This window comes from Coregonus lavaretus, assembly GCF_964263955.1.
Source record: "Coregonus lavaretus genome assembly, chromosome: 32".
Lineage (NCBI taxonomy): Eukaryota > Metazoa > Chordata > Actinopteri > Salmoniformes > Salmonidae > Coregonus > Coregonus lavaretus.
In genome coordinates, this window is record NC_140019.1 from 3,851,964 (window position 1) to 3,874,944 (window position 22,981).

A 22,981-nucleotide genomic window follows, 5' to 3' on the forward strand; every position below is an offset into this window, starting at 1 on the left:
GAGGAAAGGGTGCTAGGAAAACAAAGGAGGGGAGGAAAGAAAGAAAATAGATCAGAGAAAGGAAGCTAGGAAAGGAGGAAAGGGATCTAGAAAAGGAGGAAAGGAAAGGAAGCTAGTGAAGGAAAGGGTGCAATAAAAGGAGGAATGGAAGCTAGGATAGGAGGAAAAGAAAGCAAATTAGGAAAGGATAGGAGGAAAGAGAGCTAGGAAAGAAAAGGTGCGGAGGAAAAGAAGGAAAGGAATCAAGGAACGGAAGCTAGGAAAGAGGGAATGGAAGATAGGAAAGACCAAGGAAAGGAAGCTATGAAGGGAAGCTAGGAAAGAAGGAATGGAAGATAGGAAAGACCAAGGAAATGAAGCTATGAAGGGAAGCTAGGAAAGGATAGGATGAAAGGGAGCTAGGAAAGGAAGATATGAAAGGAGGAAAGGAAAGAGAACTAAGAAAGAAGGAGAGAAATGGAAGCTAGGGATGGAAAGGGAGCAAGGAATGGAGGAAAGGAAGCTAAGATCAGAGGAAAGGATAGGAGGAAAGAAAGCTAGGAAAGCAAATGAGGGGAGGAGAGGAAGGAAAGGGGTCAAGGTAAGCAAGCTAGGAAAGGAGGAAATGAATATAGGAAAGGAGGAAAGGTTAATTGTGATATATTAATTTCTATCTTATTTTTATGAGAACTGAGGATGTCCTACTCTGGATTCCGTATCTTAAATCTGCATAAACTGATCTGTATAATGCAATTTACAAATATATGAGACCATTCACAAATATGTGGAGCAACTCACAAATGGGAGTCAACTCCCAAATGTAATGCAAGTCACAAATATGTAAAATGCAGGTCACAAATGTAGTCTGTGGAGTCACAAATGTTGTCATATTCACAAAAACATATTTGACCACTGTTGTGTTTGCAAATTATGAATTATGTTTGTAAAATGTGCTGTGTTAACCAGAAAAAACCTGTCTTGCATTTATTTGCTAATCATCATTTGTTTTTGTTAATGATGACTCATTTGCTTTTGGATCTTGACATACTGTATGTTTGTTTAACTATATGGCATATTTACAGACTGTGAATTGTATTTAAAAGTTGCATTCTATATATGCACAACATCTTTTGTTTGTGACTCACTACTTATATAACTTAAACATTTTGATAGAAATCTATCTCCATATTTTTTTACCACAAAACGTCAATGATGACGTAGCCAGCCAATCAGAAAGCGATCCGAAATCAAAACAAACCGAAAATCTAAAGCTAGCTAGGCTAGCTAATAGCTAGCTAAGGCCAGTAAATCGACACGGAAAATCTTGTGAATGCTTGCTAATTCCATAGAGAAACAAAAGGCCATTATGTAAGTCAGATGTTGATCTGTCTTCAATAAAATATCCGTTACTTTGAGTAGATAGCTGTACGGGGCATCTAGGTAACGTTAGCTATTCTTTTTAGCTCTGGCACGCAAGCTAACGTTGGCTAGCTAGCTAAATTAGTCTAGGTAGCAAGCAATCTGCTTTGGCTGATCTGTGCGACTTGAGGGCTAGAAGATAGCTAGAAATTAATATATTCTATGTCATAGTCTTATCTAATGCTTTCACTACCTAACATGAACATTTGCTAATCTCTTAGCTAGCTATAGAAAATGCCTTGCTGGATCTGCTGTAACTCCTGCTTCAACCCCCCTGGTCCTGACTTCAAACTAGCTGTTGCCAGCTGTGGTCATGTCATCTGCACCCTGTGTTTTCAGAAAGGTTCAGTCTCTATTTGATTGTGCTAATGCACCCTGTTATGGATCTTGTGAAATTAATTAAGTTCAACATATCATTGCCTAACTACTGATGATATAGGCCTAATCTTATATGAAATAAAAATATATTATGTTCCTCCATGAAGCTCAGCTGTTACTTTGTCAGTTTGCTGCAGTTCTGTCTTTTTCAAAACAGATACAAGCTCAACTTGAATACACTGTCCTCTGCTGGTCTTTGTCTGATGTTACAGAAACAGTTTGGCCATATAAAAAATCCTCCATGCAGTTTGAAAGCCTCCTAGTAGTGTAATATTTTGCTATTGTATATGACATTGTTCCAATAAACACATTGTCATTTTGCTTTCAGGCAAGCAAGGGGAATGCATGATATGTAAAGCAAAATGGCAAGATACTCCTCTGTCAGACAAAGTAAGCAGGGATATCTTATATATCTGGCAAGGCTCGTAAACAAATCTATTTGATGGCATACAGTGGCTTGCGAAAGTATTCACCCCCCTTTGCATTTTTCCTATTTTGTAGCCTTACAACCTGTAATTAAAATTGATTTCTTGGGGGTTTGTATCATTTGATTTACACAACATGCCTACCACTTTGAAGATGCAAAATATTTTTTGTTTTGAAACAAACAGGAAATAAGACTTCCAGACACTTCCAGAGATCTCCGGCTGTTTGATGGAGAGGAAGACATTTCATTTTGTACAAACATACGTCTCTATCATTAAAACCAATGACAGTTTCAGTATGCTGTAGCCTTGATCACTGGTACAAACATCAAATAATGATTTGGGTTTGGGGAAACATCTATTTGACTATTAAACAAATTAAGCATTTGCAGTGCAAGAATTCAATGTCAAAATTAACCATATTTGTTGAATTGAAAAGGTTCACATACTTACAGTGGCTTGCGAAAGTATTCACCCCCTTGGCATTTTATCTATTTTGTTGCCTTACAACCTGGAATTAAAATTTCTTGGGGGTTTGTATCATTTGATTTACACAACATGCCTACCACTTTGAAGATGCAAAATATTTTTTCTTGTGAAACAAACAAGAAATAAGACAAAAAAACTGAAAACTTGAGCGTGCATAACTATTCAGCCCCCCAAAGTCAATACTTTGTAGAGCCACATTTTGCAGCAATTACAGCTGCAAGTCTCTTGGGGTATGTCTCTATAAGCTTGGCACATCTAGCCCATTCTTCAAGGCAAAACTGCTCCAGCTCCTTCAAGTTGGATGGGTTCCGCTGGTGTACAGCAATCTTTAAGCCATACCACAGATTCTCAATTGGATTGAGGTCTAGGCTTTGACTAGGCCATTCCAATACATTTTAATGTTTCCCCTTAAACCACTCGAGTGTTGCTTTAGCAGTATGCTTAGGGTCATTGTCCTGCTGGAAGGTGAACCTCCGTCCCAGTCTCAAATCTCTGGAAGACTGAAACAGGTGTCCCTCAAGAATTTCCCTGTATTTAGCGCCATCCATCATTCCTTCAATTATGACCAGTTTCCCAGCCACTGCCGATGAAAAACATCCCCACAGCATGATGCTGCCACCACCATGCTTCACTGTGGGGATGGTGTTCTCGGTGTGATGAGAAGTGTTGGGTTTGCGCCAGACATAGCATTTTCCTTGATGGCCAAAAAGCTACATTCTAGTCTCATCTGACCAGAGTACCTTCTTCCATATGTTTGGGGAGTCTCCCACGTGGATTTTGGTGAACACCAAACGTGTTTGCTTATTTTTTTGGCTTTTTTCTGGCAACTCTTCCGTAAAGCCCAACTCTGTGGAGTGTACGGCTTAAAGTGGTCCTATGGACACATACTCCAATCTCCGCTGTGGAATTTTGCAGCTCCTTCAGGGTTATCTTTGGTCTCTTTGTTGCCTCTCTGATTAATGCCCTCCTTGCCTGGTCCGTGAGTTTTGGTGGGCGGCCCTCTCTTGGAAGGTTTGCTGTGGTGCCATATTCTTTCAATTTTTTAATAATGGATTTAATGGTGCTCCGTGGGATGTTCAAAGTTTCTGATATTTTTTTATAACCCAACCCTGATCTGTAGTTCTCCACAACTTTGTCCCTGACCTGTTTGGAGAGCTCTTTGGTCTTCATGGTGCCACTTGCTTGGTGGTGCCCCATTGCTTAGTGGTGTTGCAGACTCTGGGGCCTTTCAGAACAGGTGTATATATACTGAGATCATGTGACAGATCATGTGAGACTTAGATTGCACACAGGTGGACTTTATTTAACTAATTATGTGACTTCAGAAGGTAATTGGTTGCACCAGATCTTATTCATAGCAAAGGGGGTGAATACATGGTCCTCTGTAGCTCAATTGGTAGAGCATGGCGCTTGTAACACCAGGGTAGTGGGTTCGATCCCCGGGACCACCCATACGTAAAAATGTATGCGCACATGACTGTAAGTCGCTTTGGATAAAAGCCTCTGCTAAATGGCATATTATTATTATTATTACAAATGCACGCACCACTTTTCCGTAATTTTTTTATTTTTATTTCACTTCACCAATTTGGACTATTTTGTGTATGTCCATTACATGAAATCCAACTAAAAATCCATTTAAATTACAGGTTGTAATGCAACAAAATAGGAAAAATGCCAAGGGGGATGAATACTTTCACAGAGTAATACAGAAGGGAAGGCTCTCTTCTCTGACAACAACTCTGTTGCAACCAAACACTTCACAGAGATAAGCAAGGTATTGCTCTTGATGCTCATAATAGGATATTTCCCACTTTCCCTCTGTGTGCAATAATACTGTTTAAAATGATTTATGAATGACTACCTCATCTCTTTACCCCACACATACAATTATTTGCAAGGTCCCTTAATCGAGCAGTGAATTTCAAACATAGATTTAACCACAAAGACCAGAGAGGTTTTCCAATGCCTCACAAAGGGCACGTATTTGTAGATAAAAAAATAAAAATAAAAGCAGACATTGAGCATGGTGATGTTATTAATTACACTTTGGGTGGTGTATCAATACACCCAGTTACTACATAGATACAGGCGTCCTTCCTAACTCAGTAGCTGGAGAGGAAGGAAAGCGCTCAGGGATTTCACCATGGGCCAAACAGTTACATAGTTTAATGGCTGTGATAGGAGAACACTAAGGATGGATCAACAACATTGTAGTTACCACAATACTAACCTAATTGACAGAGTGAAATTAAGGAAGCCTGTACAGAATAAAAAATATTCCAAAACATGCATCCTGTTTGCAACAGGCACTAAACTAATACTGCAAAAAATGTGGCAAAGCAATTAACTTTTATTCCTGAAAAAGTGTTATGTTTGGGTCAAATCAAGTACAACACATTACTGAGTATCACTCTACATATTTTCAAGTATAGTGGTGGCTGCATCATGTTTGTGATCGTTAAGGACTGGAACGTTTTTCAGGATAGAAAAGAAACGGAATGGAGCTAAGCACAGGCACAATCCTAGAGGAAAACCTGGTTCAGTCTGCTTTACACCAGACACTGGGAGATGAATTCACCTTTCAGCAGGACAATAACCTAAAACACAAGGCCAAATCCACACTAGCTTACCGAAAAGACAATGAATGTTCCTGAGTGGCCGGAAATCTACAGCAAGACCTGAAAATGGTTGTCTAGCAATGATCAACAAACAATTTGACAGAGCTTGAATAATTTTAAAAAGATAGAAAAGAAACGGAATGGAGCTAAGCACAGGCACAATCCTAGAGGAAAACCTGGTTCAGTCTGCTTTACACCAGACACTGGGAGATGAATTCACCTTTCAGCAGGACAATAACCTAAAACACAAGGCCAAATCCACACTAGCTTACCGAAAAGACAATGAATGTTCCTGAGTGGCCGGAAATCTACAGCAAGACCTGAAAATGGTTGTCTAGCAATGATCAACAAACAATTTGACAGAGCTTGAATAATTTTAAAAAGAATAATGTGCAGATGTTGCACAATCCAGGTGTGGAAATGTCTTAGAGACTTACCCAGAAAGACTCACAGCTGTAATCGCTGCCAAAGGTGCTTCTACAAAGTATTGACTCAGGAGTGTGAATACTTATGTAAATGAGATATTTCTGGATTTCATTTTCAATAAATTTGCAAACATTTAAAAAAACATGTTTTCACTTTCCCATTATGGGGTATTGCGTGTAAACGGATGAAAAAAAAAAAGAATCAATTTTGAATTCAGGCTGTAACACAACAAAATGTGAAATACGTTGAGGGGTATTAATAGTTTCTGAAAGCACTGTATAAATGATTGCTTAGTACAATTTAAAACTTATATTTTACAGAATAATTACAGAGCAGAATGCCTATATTGCCAAGCTGGAGAGCACTCTTCAGTATCTAAGGTACAGTTGAAGTCGGAAGTTTACATACACTTAGGTTGGAGTCATTAAAACTTGTTTTTCAACCACTTCTTAAATTTCTTGTTAACAAACTATAGTTTTGGCAAGTCGGTTAGGACATTTTCTTTGTGCATGACACAAGTAATGTTTCCAACAATTGTTTACAGACAGATTATTTCACTTATAATTCACTGTATCACAATTCCAGTGGATCAGACGTTTACATACACTAAGTTGACTGTGCCTTTAAACAGCTTGGAAGATTCCAGAAAATGATATCATGGCTTTAGAAGCTTCTGATAGGCTAATTGACATCATTTGAGTCAATTGGAGGTGTACCTGTGGAATTATTTAAAGGCCTTCCTTCAAACTCAGTGCCTCTTTGCTTGACATCATAGGAAAATCAAAAGAAATCAGCCAAGACCTCAGAAAAAAAATGTAGACCTCCACAAGTCTGGTTCATCCTTGGGAGCAATTTCCAAACGCCTGAAGGTACCACGTTCATCTGTACAAACAATAGTACGCAAGAATAAACACCATGGGACCACGCAGCCGTCATACCGCTCAGGAAGGAGACGCGTTCTGTCTCCTAGAGATGAACGTACTTTGGTGCGAAAAGTGCAAATCAATCCTAGAACAACAGCAAAGGACCTTGTGAAGATGCTGGAGGAAACAGGTACAAAAGTATCTATATCCACATTAAAACGAGTCCTATATCGACATAACCTGAAAGGCCGCTCAGCACTGCTCCAAAACCACCATAAAAAAGCCAGACTACGGTTTGCAACTGCACATGGGGACAAAGATCGTAGTTTTTGGAGAAATGTCCTCTGGTATGATGAAACAAAAATAGAACTGTTTGGCCATAATGACCATTGTTATGTTTGGAGGAAAAAGGGGGATGGCTTGCAAGCCTAAGAACACCATCCCAACCGTGAAGCACGGTGGTGGCAGCATCATGCTGTGGGGGTGCTTTGCTGCAGGAGGGACTTGTGCACTTCACAAAATAGATGGCATCATGAGGAAGGAAAATTATGTGGATATATTGAAGCAACATCTCAAGGCATCAGTCAGGAAGTTAAAGCTTGGTCGCAAATGGGTCTTCCAAATGGACAATGACCCTAAGCATACTTCCAAAGTTGTGGCAAAATGGCTTAAGGACAACAAAGTCAAGGTATTGGAGTGGCCATCACAAAGCCCTGACCTCAAACCTACAGAACATTTGTGGGCAGAACTGAAAAAGCGTGTGCGAGCAAGGCCTACAAACCTGACTCAGTTACACCAGCTCTGTCAGGAGGAATTTGGCCATAATTCACCCAACTTATTGCGGGAAGCTTGTGGAAGGCTACCGGAAATGTTTGACCCAAGTTAAACAATTTAAAAGCAATGCTACCAAATACTAATTGAGTGTATGTAAACTTCTGACCCACTGGGAATGTGATGAAAGAAATAAAAGCTGAAATAAATAATTCTCTCTACTATTATTCTGACATTTCACATTCTTAAAATAAAGTGGTGATCCTAACTGACCTAAGACAGGGAATTTTACTAGGATTAAATGTCAGGAATTGTGGAAAAACTGAGTTTAAATGTATTTGGCTAAGGTGTACGTAAACTTCCGACTTCAACTGTATATATCGTTAAAAGAAATAATAATAATGTTATGGGTGTTACTGCTTTCTACTCACAAGGTGTCACTATTGTCAGCTTTGTTTCTCAAACATGAGACCATGGAGGGGAGTAATTTGTTTTCAACATATTGTTTATTCAGATGAACTCGTTAGTATTAATGACCATGTTTAGATTTTAATAACATTCCTCTCTCTGTGTACAGTGCAAAAGTAGCTTCTACATTTCAGTTGAACCGTAGTGCTCACAACAAACGCAGATACAATTCAACTCACCCATGTCCCTCTCTCGCCACTCATCTACTACAAGTCTGTAAGTATTACATCTTAGACTTTTTGCTCAAGAAAACTGTGCATTACACACATGTAAAAAATTTGATGTTTTTTTACCTTTAGGTAAAGGTTACAAATGTATAACTTAAATGAAGATAATACTAGTACATGGCATACAGTATATCGAGGAACAAGCTAATGTATTGTGTTTGCTGATGGTTTGACATACAGTGAGGGAAAAAAGTATTTGATCCCATGCTGATTTTGTACGTTTGCCCACTGACAAAGAAATGATCAGTCTATAATTTTAATGGTAGGTTTATTTGAACAGTGAGAGATAGAATAACAACAACAAAATCCAGAAAAACGCATGTCAAAAATGTTATAAATTGATTTGCATTTTAATGAGGGAAATAAGTATTTGACCCCCTCTCAATCAGAAGGATTTCTGGCTCCCAGGTGTCTTTTATACAGGTAGAGACAGAATACATCCTGCAGCGCCTGCATGGTCCCCCTGCTCAAGAAAGCACATATACATGCCCGTCTGAAGTTTGCCAATGAACATCTGAATGATTCAGAGGAGAACTGGGTGAATGTGTTGTGGTCATATGAGACCAAAATGGAGCTCTTCGGCATCAACTCAACTCGCCGTGTTTGGAGGAGGAGCAATGCTGCCTATGACCCCAAGAACACCATCCCCACCGTCAAACATGGAGGTGGAAACATTATGCTTTGGGGGTGTTTTTCTGCTAAGGGGACAGGACAACTTCACCGCATCAAAGGGACGATGGACGGGGCCATGTACCGTCAAATCATGTGTGAGAACCTCCTTCCCTCAGCCAGGGCATTGAAAATGGGTCGTGGATGGGTATTCCAGCATGACAATGACCCAAAACACATGGCCAAGGCAACAAAGGAGTGGCTCAAGAAGAAGCACATTAAGGTCCTGGAGTGGCCTAGCCAGTCTCCAGACCTTAATCCCATAGAACATCTGTGGAGGGAGCTGAAGGTTCGAGTTGCCAAACGTCAGCCTCTAAACCTTAATGACTTGGAGAAGATCTGCAAAGAGGAGTGGGACAAAATCCCTCCTGAGATGTGTGCAAACCTGGTGGCCAACTACAAGAAACGTCTGACCTCTGTGATTGCCAACAAGGGTTTTGCCACCAAGTACTAAGTCATGTTTTGCAGAGGGGTCAAATACTTATTTCCCTCATTAAAATGCAATTCAATTCATTACATTTTTAAAATTCGTTTTTCTGGATTTTGTTGTTGTTATTCTGTCTCTCATTGTTCAAATAAACCTACCATTAAAATTATAGACTGATTATTTCTTTGTCAGTGGGCAAACGTACAAAATCAGCAGGGGATCAAATACTTTTTTCCCTCACTGTAAAATATGACATTGCGTTCTGCGGTCGTCCTGACCCTGTTTGATATATAGTCAACATGCTGTAGACTAGTTTAGCCGACAGACAGCGAATCTTCTAGGTTCTGTGGGCCTCTCTGTTGGGCCTTTTGCTACAGACCTCTATCACAACAGCCCTGAGCTGCAGAGGAGAAAGGGGATCCTCCAATGTAAACTGTTTATATCCTGAGTTCATTCACCCTAGCTCAGTGAAGTGCACCAGTCCCTCCTGCAGCAAAGCACCCCCAGAGCATGATGCTGCTACCCCAGTGCTTCACGGTTGGGATGGTGTTCTTTTCCTCCAAACATAACGATGGTCATTATGGCCAAACAGTTCTATTTTTGTTTCATCAGACCAGAGGACATTTCTCCAAAAAGTACGATCTTTGTCCCCATGTGCAGTTGCAAACCGTAATCTGGCTTTTGGAGCAGTGGCTTCTTCCTTGCTGAGCGGCCTTTCAGGCTATGTCGATATAGGACTCGTTTTAATGTGGATATAGATACTTTTGTACTTGTTTCCTCCAGCATCTTCACAAGGTCCTTTGCTGTTGTTCTGGGATTGATTTGCACTTTTCGCACCAAAGTACGTTCATCTCTAGGAGACAGAACGCGTCTCCTTCCTGAGTGGTATGACGGCTGCGTGGTCCCATGGTGTTTATACTTGCGTACTATTGTTTGTACAGATGAATGTGGTACCTTCAGGCATTTGGAAATTGCTCCCAAGGATGAACCAGACTTGTGGAGTTCTACACACTTTTTTCTGAGGTCTTGGCTGATTTCTTTTGATTTTCCCATGAAGTCAAGCAAATACATCCACAGGTACACCTCCAATTGACTCAAATTATGTCAATTAGCCTATCAGAAGCTTCTAAAGCCTTGACATCATTTTTTGGAATTTTCCAAGCTATTTAAAGGCACAGTCAACTTAATGTATGTAAACGTCTGATCCACTGGAATTGTGATACAGTGAATTATAAGTGAAATAATCTGTCTGTAAACAATTGTTGGAAAAATTACTTGTGTCTTGCACAGTAGATGTCCTAACCGACTTGCCAAAACTATAGTTTGTTAACAAGAAATTTGTGGAGTGGTTGAAAAACAAGTTTTAATGACTACAACCTATGTGTATGCAAACTTCCGACTTCAACTGTATTATTACAGTGCCTTGCAAAAGTATTCATTTTCCATGGCGTTTTTGCTATTTTGTTGCATTACAACCTGTAATTTAAATTAATTTTTATTTGGATTTCATGTAATGGACATACACAAAATAGTCCAAATTGGTGAAGTAAAATAAAATAAATAACTTGTTTCAAAAAATTCTGAAAAATAAATAACGGAAAAGTGGTGCGTGCATATGTATTCACCCCCTTTGCTATGAAGCCCCTAAATAAGATCTGGTGCAACCAATTACCTTCAGAAGTCACATAATTAGTTAAATAAAGTCCACCTGTGTGCAATCAAAGTGTCACATGATCTGTCACATAATCTCAGTATATATACACCTGTTCTGAAAGGCCCCAGAGTCTGCAACACCACTAAGCAAGGGGCACCACCAAGCAAGCGGCACCATGAAGACCAAGGACCTCTCCAAACAGGTCAGGGACAAAGTTGTGGAGGAGTACATAAAAAAAATATCAGAAACTTTGAACATCCCACGGAGCACCATTAAATCCATTATTAAAAAATGGAAAGAATATGACACCACAACAAACCTGCCAAGAGAGGGCCGTCCACCAAAACTCACGGACCAGGCAAGGAGTGCCTTAATCAGAGAGGCAACAAAGAGACCAAAGATAACCCTGAAGGAGCTGCAAAATTCCACAGCGGAGATTGGAGTATGTGTCCATAGGACCACTTTAAGAGTGGCCAGAAAAAAGCCATTGCTTAAAGAAAGAAATAAGCTAACACGTTTGGTGTTCGCCAAAAGCCATGTGGGAGACTCCCCAAACATATGGAAGAAGGTACTCCGGTCAGTTGATACTAAATAATAATAATAATAATAAGCCATTTAGCAGACGCTTTTATCCAAAGCGACTTACAGTCATGCGTGCATACATTTTTGTGTATGGGTGGTCCCGGGGATCGAACCCACTACCTTGGCGTTACAAGCGCCGTGCTCTACCAGCTGAGCTACAGAGGACCAATTGAGCTTTTTGGCCATCAAGGAAAACGCTACGTCTGGCGCAAACCCAACACCTCTCATCACGCCGAGAACACCATCCCCACAGTGTAGCATGGTGGTGGCAGCATCATGCTGTGGGGATGTTTTTCATCAGCAGGGACTGGGAAACTGGGAATAATTTAAGGAATGATGGATGGCGCTAAATACAGGGAAATTCTTGAGGGAAACCTGTTTCAGTCTTCCAGAGATTTGAGACTGGGATGGAGGTTCACCTTACAGAAGGACAATGACCCTAAGCATACTGCTAAAGCAACACTCGAGTGGTTTAAGGGGAAACATTAAAATGTCTTGGAATGGGCTGGTCAAAGACCAGACCTCAATCCAATTGAGAATCTGTGGTATGACTTAAAGATTGCTGTACACCAGCGGAACCCATCCAACTTGAAGGAGCTGGAGCAGTTTTGCCTTGAAGAGCGGGAAAATATCCCAGTGGCTAGATCCCAGTGGCTAGCTGTAATTGCTGCAAAAGGTGGCTCTACAAAGTATTGACTTTGGGGGGGGGTGAATAGTGATGCACGCTTAAGTTTTCTGTTTTTTTGTCTTATTTCTTGTTTGTTTCACAAGAAAAAATATTTTGCATCTACAAAGTGGTAGGCATGTTGTGTAAATCAAATGATACAACCCCCCAAGAAATCCATTTTAATTCCAGGTTGTAAGGCAACAAAATAGGAAAAATGCCAAGGGGGTGAATACTTTCGCAAGCCACTGTAAGTATGTGAACCTTATCAAATCACCAAATATGGTTCATTTTGACATTGAATTCTTGCACTGCAAATGCTTAATTTGTTTAATAGTAAATTAGATGTTTCCCCAAATCGAAATCATTATTTGATGTTTGTACCAGTGATGAAGGCATACTGAAACTGTCATTGGTTTTAATGATAGAGACGTATGTTTGTACAAACTGAAATGTCTTCCTCTCCATCAAACAGCCAGAGATCACTCGAAGTGTCCAAAGGCTGTCCTTGATCAGTCCTCCACAGGATGGCCGGATGGGTACGTCTGCTAAACTACTGTACACAGACACAAAAATAAATGTTCTATATAGTGCCAAATAAGGGTTATTTGGTTTGTAACTATAGTGGATCCCTTTTTGGTGCTATAAAGAACCCTTTTTTGAAGGTTCTAAATGGATCTTATTTTTGAAGAACCATAAAGTTTAAAAAAAATTCTAGTTAGCCATATTATATATCCATATCTGTTATTATTGTGTTAATTCACAAGTTGAATCCGGTGTGCTAGCTGTGGGTCCCCGAAGAGAGATTTGAGAACCACTGATTTAGTCAACTTTTCTCAATTGACACAAGGCTTGACATAACAATGACATAACACAACAGATTAGATGAACTGGAATGACACTCTCACTCACAGTTGCACAAAAAGAGCTGTGAGCAAACCACGTCCTAAAATATTCCAATGAGCCACCTCCCCTACATTTTAATTATCACTAAAAGGTTAAAGAACCCTTTTCTGAACTGCAAAAAACCATTGAATGGCTCAAAGGGTTCTTTGAGTCATTATGGTCCAACATACAGTACCAGTCAAAAGTTTGGACACACCTACTCATTCAAGGGTTTTTCTTTATTTTTTACAATTTTTTACATTGTAGAATAATAGTGAAGACATCAAAACTATGAAATAACACATATGGAATCATGTAGTAACCAAAAAAGTGTTCAACAAATCAAAATATATTTTATATTTGAGATACTTCAAATAGCCACCCTTTGCCTTGATGACAGCTTTGCACACTCTTGGCATTGTTCAAGCCCCCGTCTGCCTATAGACAGTCCTTCATGTCCTCCCTGGCCATGTCCTCTCTGGGGGTCACCTGCCCTCCACCGTAACACCGCCAAGCGCCAGCCATCATGATGGCACACAGGGACATCTTTGATCCACTTCAATGCCCTGCACGAGTGACTTATTGAACCCACTACAAAGGGTTAAGAAGAGTTTTGATGCTGTAGTCTGTTGGGCGTGTTTGTAGTGTTGCGTGTACATTATCATTGTTAAGGCTACATATAGTATTATTTAATTGATTCATTGAAGTTTGTCACAATAAGCAATAAAAAAATGTTAACAAAACAATCAAATGGATCTCTCAATAATGAATTGGCCAGTAAGACACTGAAATCACAAAATCTGTACTTTAACTACTGTACCACTGAGTCATCAATCATTACCAAACAACTCATCTGAATGGCATGTTTAAGGTTGTGATTTGCAGTATAATTAGCTGACAGCCACAGTGAGTCCCACTGGCAAGCATTCCATTAGCCCCCAGCATGACTCACCCAGGACCAGCTCTGCTCTCTCTGGGGTGTCTGCTGCCTGTCCCTCCCAGGCATTGGTCAGTTAATCACAAAGGCACCGTGTGAAGAGCTGTGGGCAACAAAATTGTGTTATTTCTTCAAATAGCTTGTCTAACATGGCAGATATGACACATTAGAACAACCTCCATGGCCTCTTGATTGGTTTGAGCCACATGGCAGGAAATCTACTTTTTACGAGCACAGATTTTGGCTGTCACAACTGCTTTTAGAATTTACAGAAAGTTGTGGTTTGCGGGTAACAGTAGATTGCAGGGTGAGTGTTAGATTGGAACGCCTTAGTAAGAGGGCAGTTATAGAGCAGATAGACTCAGAAAGCTGCATTTCCCTTCTCAATCAGCCATCTGCTACCAGTGACCTGCTACCTTTCAGCGAAAAGATATAGGAGACCTGTGGTTTCAATGTTTCCTTAAAGCTTTTAACAGACTTATGATGACATGGAATGATGACACACAGTGGGTGCTTAACAAGCCATGGAGGGAGATGGGCCCATTCATTTACATGTACGCAAGCAGCTGTGGGCTGCAAATGAAGCATGATGATACACAGGAAGCATGGCAGGAACATGGATCTGATCTGGCAGAACAAAGTCTCCTGTAGGCCGATGAACCAAAAATACACCCCCCTTGTTTGTCTTATTAGAATTCAGTCTAAAACTAATTTTCCTGCCAATACACAAAGCTATAATGTACAGGTCTCTTGGCAGAATATTTCAAAGTACCACCTATCCTCAATTTGGACACATGCGGTTCTTTTCAGAGAATTGTGATTATGTAATGCCAAAAAATATTTCACTGATAATTTGTTTTCTGCCTGTGCACAGTGAATGAAAATTCCATTCACATTGATTGGCAGCTGATTTTCCACTTAAAATTAGTCATGCTAAATACCTGTGGTGTGCACCCTGTGATGAGTAAGGTGGAGCTACAAGATGTGCTCTATACTCGACACACGTTCACATGGTACACACACATAATCACATGCACATGTGGCATGGATATATATCCACCTCCCCACACACCACACCACATGCATGCACACACACACACACACACACACACACACACACACACACACACACACACACACACACACACACACACACACACACACACACACACACACACACACACATACACTTGGTGCCACTTATCTCACTCAGAGGTAGAAATACAGGCTATCATGTTGGTTAGGAAAAACCTTATCCCCTCTTGCTTCTGGGGTAAATCTGTTGTGGATTTAAACAATAGGAACATTACTTTCCTACTACGGCTTCAGATCTAAATTAGAGGTCCCCAATGTGCAAAGCAGAAACAAAATGCACTTTCTCCCACCTAGCAGGCACTAGGGGCCTCTCATTGGCCCATTGAATCCCCCCTCATGGACACGTGTTTCATTTATATTTAGCTGACATTGAACAATGCCTTAATTGTGTTGTACAGATACACAGAGGACATTATTCGCTTCACTACGAGACATGCAATAAAGAGGAGTTGAAAGGGACCGTGTTAAAAGCATAGTCAGACAAAATAGTTAGATTACTAAAACAAGATAATACAGACTTGGGCATGTTGTACCCGCATTGGGCCCTGTGTAGTGGCATTTCTGACTCGAAGACATCTGTCAAGGGTCATAATCTAGACCTGTCAAAAATATTTGGTCACAGTTTTCAGGCCATTACAGTTGTGTAGCTTGTCATGATGTGCCTGTCCAGACAGGTATCTTTGTATAATCTGTGTTTTCTATGTTGCCCACAGCAACATGCACCATTTTGGTAGCTTTTCATGGTTGTGAATGGCCACAATTTAAAAGGAATCAGGTGTGAACAGATGCTATTGTACATGAGAAATGTACATGTACACCTTGAGCTTCACTGTGATTTGGGATCATTTCCTGTTTGGGGTCCAGTGAGAGTGAAATTCGTGTTAAAGAGAGGCAGAGAGAGAAATCTAAATCAGTATGTTCTCTCTCTCTCTGTATGGCTGCAGGGCTTACAAATTAGTCGTGCCACTTCAGAAAGGAAAATACAACAATTTCTGATGGCGGGAGCAATTATTTATGACTCACAGTGTGTCCACAAATATGGGCATACATCTGCTTTTTAAAATGAAATTACATTTAATTTGCTCCAGTCTTCAAACTCATACTATCACAAATCATTTTGTTCTCGTATGATTACAAAAAGACTGATCTCAGAAATAAATTATTCTCTTTGCCCACATTTGCTGTTCAGGATATACACTCTGATCTCCTGTTGTGAAAAAAAGTTATGCTCCCTATACTGTCAATGCATTTGTCCACAAAAGGTAGGTAAACTGGCAAGCCCCCCCCCCCCCCCCCAAAAAAAAAAAAAACGGGGTAAAATGTGTTTACCCTACACTACACCACTGTTCAGGCTCAGTTGCCTTACTGACACCAGCTACCTGTGGTGTGAACCAGTGGGTAGTGGGTGACACTATAATCCACTATACTACCATGGACTCAGCCTCTGATTTCAACACTTTTGTTTAGGGGAACATTTGAATACAACTTTTGGGGATAAGGATCTATATTGTGGATTTGTTGCATTTGGAAGAATAGATATTGCCTCTAGGGTGGTCTATGCGTAAAAAGAGGAGCAGGTAAAGGGTGGGGTGGTTGTGGCTGGCCCACTCATGTTCTGTTAGTCACACACTCGCACAGATGTCCCGCATGTGAAGGGCCTTTGAAGGACCTGACTCCATCCTATGCTTGAGTGATGTCAGCGGGGCTGTGGAAAGATTCCTTTCCTGTCAGACAGCTTGGCAGGATGTGTAAAGAAAGGCGGAAAGACAACACCGAGATTAGGCCGCTTTTGTCATGGCTCCGTGGCAGACTTTAAAGGCCTTGGCTCCTTTCCCATCACACAGATTTCTTTTCTCACTCTGCATCCCTCTCTTTTCACCAGCAAGGTAAACATTTGAGTAAACCACTGCCTCTTTAGCTTTTTTGTGTGTTTTTTATTTTCCCAGTTTTAAATGATAGCTTTGTTGATGTGTAGGCCATTCTGAATGTCAATGGGAAAAGAGGGAGGTATGCAAACAGAGGGGTTTATTCTCTGCCAGGTATTCACAGGTGTGTCCTTCATGGATGCCGACTTCATTCACCTGATGCTTCCTTTCAGTGAGGACAAGTAAAGACCTCTGGACACTTTTCCATCATCACAATACAATTGGTATTTGTACAAGTGCACAGGAATCTGGTACAAGGGTTCACACACTCTCTTCAGCACATATTATTATTAAACATTTGAATTAAAGCATGCCCACCATCAGTATCAAAATATATTAGTGATTTGGATTTAAAGCTCCCATTCACAATCATCCTAAATATATATTTTTTATTCTAAAGATCAATCAACAACAGTCTTGTTTTGAAGGCTGAAGTAGCGATGCTACATACTGTGTTCCAGAATGAGACAATTCTCATTGATCCCTCCTCTTCACCCTGTCGTCCTCATTGACCAGCTGTGAACTTAACACCAATGTCTTTCAACAGCACAGGTTTGTGTCATCTGCCTGAATCATTCTGCTGAGAGCTTCTCAAACTTGAGTCTGCACGCAAGACTTGTTCATCTATCATCTAGAACAAAAATATTTTTCAAAGTCAGTAATTCTACTTCTACTTGAGTAAAATGTCTTTAAAATAACAGTACTTAAAGGACCCCCCCCCCCCCCCCCCCCAGAGGAAGTTGTCTGAACTATTTCGACGTAATTTCCTGTCCTAGAGAGGAAATACACGTTTAGGTTCCACCTCCGAAGAATTAAGAATTACGAAGGCTACTTATACATATTCACGAATTGGGCGTGAGGATTTCCATAAAATCATAAACATAAACAAATAAGGCACAGACAGCTGCCAGTGTAGCTAGCTAGCATAACCTTATCTAGCTAGCTAGCTATCTTACTAACCTTATCTAGGTAGCTAATGATATGTTGTTGCTGCTTTTTTTTTAAACTACACCATATTCAAGAGATTAGGCAGCTGGCTCTATGGCTGGTTCTGAAGCTGGATTTGTCATAAGCATTGATTTAGGGAAAACTTTGCCACAGATGGAAACCACTGGCCTGTCTTTGACTTCACCATCTATTGTTATCTCCAAAGTTTTTTTCTTCCAGAAATTGCGGCCGCGAATCTGCCATTGAAATAGTCAGAAAGGATGAGATGAAGCTCTAGTAATATGGGTAACTATTGAAAGATAGCTTATATGCATTTTTCTACATTTTCTTTTTTTGTTATTATTGAAGCTTTATTTATACAGGTTTTTCTCATTGAGATAAAATCTATTTTTCAAGAGAGACCTGTAATGGATATGGTGCAACCTTTGGTAGGTAGGCTCCTGGCAGGCTTCGGCTGCAGTACAGTTAAGCCAAGTCAGCCCATGCTCATGGTTCTCACAGGGGATGTGAAATGATAGGCTACAATGACTTTGCTCATGATCGTGCACGCCGCAAATGACATGTAACTATAAGTTCCTTGAATTTGTTTTCGTGGGTGAATTTTCATTATCTGGACACCTGTGGTTTCTAGCTAACGTTACAAAGCAGTGGAGTGTGTAGTGAAGCAACATTTTTGGGGTCAAAACCATCCATCTTGGGGCGACGGGAGGGGGAGAGGGTTTGCGAAATGCTATCATTACGCAATTATACCAAATATATATATACACATATACAGTGTTATGAAAAAGTATTTGCCCCTTTCTAAGTTTCTCTACCTTTGCATATTTGTGATACTGAATGTTATCAGATCTTCAAACAAAACCTAATATTAGATAAAGGGAACATAAGTGAACAAATAACACAAAAATTACATATTTATTTCATTTATTTCATAAACAAAGTTATGCAACACCCAATTCCCTGTGTGAAAAAGTAATTGCCCCCTTACACTCAATAACTGGTTGTGCCACCTTTAGCTGCAATGACTCCAACCAAATGCTTCCTGTAGTTGTTGATCAGTCTCTCACGTCGCTGTGGAGGAATTTTGGCCCACTCTTCCATGCAGAACTGCTTTAACTCAGTGACGTGTGGGTTTTCAAGCATGAACTGCTCGTTTCAAGTCCTGCCACAACATCTCAATTGGGATTAGGTCTGGACTTTGACTAGGCCATTCCAAAACTTCCAATTTTTGTTGCTTTTTAGCAATTTTTATGTAGACTTGATTGTGTGTTTTGGATCATTGTCTTGCTGCATGACCCAGCTGCGCTTCAGCTTCAGCTCACAGACGGATGGTCTGACATTCTCCTGTAGAATTCTCTGATACAGAGCAGAATTCATGGTTCCTTCTATTAAGGCAAGTCGTCCAGATCCTTAGGCAGCAAAGCATCCCCAAACCATCACACCACCACCACCATGCTTGAACTTTGGTATGATGTTCTTACTGTGGAATGCAGAGTTTGGTTTTCGCCAGGCATAATGGGACCCATCTCGTCCAAAAAGTTGACTCAAGTTTGCCAAAAAGCACCTGGATGATCATCAAGACTCTTGGAAGAACGTTCTATGGACAGATAATTCAAAAGTATAACTTTTTGGACAACATGGTTCCAGTAATGCCTGGCGAAAACCAAACTCTACATTTCACAGTAAGAACATCATACCAAAGGTCAAGCATGGAGGTGTGGGGGTGCTTTGTTGGTGACACTGTCTGTGATTTATTTAGAATTCAAGGCACACTTAACCAGCATGGCTACCACAGCATTCTGCAGCGATACTCCATCCCATCTGGTTTGCACTTAGTGGGACTATCATTTGTTTTTCAACAGGGCAATGACCCAAAACACACCTTCAGGCTGTGTAAGGGCTATTTGACCAAGAAGGAGAGGGATGGAGTGTTGCATCAGATGACCTGGCCTCCACAATCACCCAACCTCAACCCAATTGAGATGATTTGGGATGAGTTGGACTGCAGAGTAAAGGAAAAGCAGCCAACAAGTGATCAGCATATGTGGGAACTCCTTAAAGACTGTTGGAAAAGCATTCCAGGTGAAGCTGGTTGAGAGAATGCTAAGAGTGTGCAAAGCTGTCATCAAGGCAAAGGATGGTCTATTTGAAGAATCTCAAATATAAAATATATTTTGATTTGGTTAACACCTTTTTGGTTACTACATGATTCCATATGTGTTATTTCATCGCTTTGATTTCTTCACTATTATTCTACAATGTCAAAATAAAGAAAAACCCTTGAATGAGTAGGTGTGTCCAAACTTTTGATTGGTACTGTATGTAACAATAATTTTCTGGTAAAAAAAGTGGATGTGCAAAAGCTTAAGTTTGCACCCCCTATTTTAATTTGCTCCATGGCTCAGGTGGATAAGTGGACACAAGGCTGTTTGGCCCATCTCTGTCGTGAAGATGAATAACTTTACAGATGTTTCTGATTAATAAACAATACCAATGCTGGTGGGTGGTGACATTCAAATAAAACCCAGCCCTGAAACTAAATGTAGGCTGAAAATAATTTGTACATCATATCATAGGAAAAGACACCACATTCACACGGATTTGCACGAAGTGGGCAGTTTGGATTTGTCACTTCAAGCCCAAATAAATCATACTTTGACTAAAATTATGACTTAAATCGTTGTTGAACATCATGTATAAGCTTTGGCCATTGTCTTTCAGCTCGAAAAAGTGGATTTCTACTATTGTGGGCGTACTTGAGTAGTACTCAGTACTCTTTCCACCCCTGATTTGAATTGCTTTGAATGTTACATTTATTTTCAAATGTTAATAGTAAAATAAATTATAAATCCTTAGTGTTTTCTACATACAGATGTGCCTTATTGCAACTCATAAAATAAATGAACTTAGTTCCTACTGTACTTTAATTTCCTCTCTTCCTTTTTCAATTTAATGCATGGAGAAGATCATGTGTTACAATGTTCAAGTAACCTTAGCGAAATTAGCTAATTATCAAGGTCAATGTTTTTATTTTAAAAGTAAACCAGTTACTTTTCCTCTGAGTACTTTTTTAATTATCTATGGTTTTTTACACCAGTAATTTGACTTCTACTTGAGTAAAATTTAATTGAAGTAACAGTCCTTCTACTTTAGTAGGATATGTCTGTACTCTTTCCACCCGTTTGTCCCCTCATGTCTACGGCTGTCTGTGACATTTCCCTCTTGGAAGAGGTGACATTTTTTTTGCTATCTATAAATAAGGACAAACCAGCTAGTACCGACAACCGGGATGGTAAATTGCCGAGGTTGGTAGCGGAATACATTGTGACTCCTGTTAGCCACATCTTCAATTTAAGCCAAGAAGATGGTGTGTGCCCTCAAACATGGAGGGAGGCAAAGGTAATTCCGCTACCCAGGAATAGCAGAGCACCCTTTAATAGTTCAAACAGCCGACCAATCAGCCTGTTACAAGTGCTTAGCAAACTTTTGGAAAAAATTGTGTTTGAACAAATACAAAGTTATTTTACAAAAAACTAATTAACAACACTTTCAGCATGCTTATAGGGAAGGGCACTCAACACGCTCGGCACTGACACAAATGACTGATGATTGGCTGAAAGAAATTGATAGTAAGAAGATTGTGGGAGCTGTTTTGTTAGACTTCAGTGAAGCTTTTGATGTCAATGATCATAACCTATTGCTGAAAAGACTTAGGTGTTATGGATTTGTATCCTCTGCCTTATTATGGATTGAGAGTTACCTATCTAATAGAACACAGAGGGTTTTTGTTAATGGAAGCCTCTCTCATGCAAATTCAGTTGAGTGTGGTGTACCGCAAGGCAGCCGGCTAGGGCCATTAATGTTTTCTGTTTTTACAAATGACCTTCCGCTGACCTTGAATAATGCCTGTGTGTCTATGTACCATGACGACTCAACAGTATACACGTCGGCTGCAACAGTAAAAGTAATAACCGAGACCCTTAACATAGAGCTTCAGTCAGTTTTAGAATGGCTAACTAGCAATAGGCTGGTGCTAAATATCTAAAAAACTAAAAGCATAATTTTTGGGACAAATCACTCAATCAACGCTAAACCAAATTTAGATATATTATTGAATCATGTGAATGTTGAGCTGGGTGTAACCCTAGATAGCAAGCTTTCATGGTCAAACCATATAGACTCAATGGTTGCTAAAATGGGAAGAGGTCTGTCCATGATAGGTCATTGCTCTGCCTTGACATCTCAGTCGACCAGACAGGTCCTACAGGCACTAGTTTTGTCGCACCCGGACTACTGCCCAGCTGTGTGGTCATGTGCGGCAAAGAAGGACATAAGTAAATTGTGGTTGGTCCAGAACAAAGCAGCACATATCGCACTTAAATGTACACGGAGGGAAAGTTCAGTAACTTGCATGTCAGTCTCTCCTGGCTCAAAGTTGAGGAGTGATCGACTGCATCACTATTGGCCTTTGTGCGAGGTATTGATGTGTTGAAGATACCAAACTGTCTGTTCAAGCAGTTGGCACACAGTTTGGACACTCATCGGTACAATACAAGACATGCAACAGTCCCCAGGTCCAGAACAGAGGCTGGGAAACGCTCACCCAAGGTAACTCAAGCTAGCAATAAAACCAGTTTCAAAAAACAGATAAAAGAACACCTTACTGCACAAGGGGTCTGCGAAGAGACACAGCCATTTTATATATATTGTATTGTAATTTGCACTGTACTATGTATTAGACCTAGATATTGTGTGTATGTACTGATATGTAGGCTATGTGTGATGTTTTAAATTTATGTATTTCAGTCCTTGACTAATAATGTTCTGTACTATACAATCTATCTGCAATATTAAAGCTGATCTACCCCCTAAAAAAAATAAAAAATAAGTTCTGTACTATGTATTATGTCATGTTTTATGTGGACCCCGGGAAGAGTAGCTGATGCTTTTGCAGCGGGTCATTGGGATCCTAATAAATACCAAATGTGTTGCTTGCTGATTTTTGTTCTGTTCTCCCTCCCTCAGTTAGAAAAAGTGCATTATATAAAAGTAACTTGATATGCATGCATACATTGTACACATATCACCAGCACTATTTACTGAACAACTTAATATCAAACACAAATTGC

General features: G+C 40.1%; 1 protein-coding gene across 1 annotated transcript; it reads left to right on the forward strand.

Moving 5' to 3' along the window:
• Positions 1–1,632: 1,632 nt before the first annotated feature.
• LOC311107657 (uncharacterized protein) lies at positions 1,633–17,090 on the forward strand (the record flags this gene model as incomplete). Its single annotated transcript, XM_084150184.1, has 4 exons — positions 1,633–1,741; positions 4,403–4,467; positions 16,862–16,865; positions 17,029–17,090. The coding sequence occupies 4 exons, from the start codon at positions 1,633–1,635 to the stop codon at positions 17,088–17,090; spliced, it is 240 nt and encodes a 79-aa protein (XP_084006310.1).
• Positions 17,091–22,981: the final 5,891 nt, after the last annotated feature.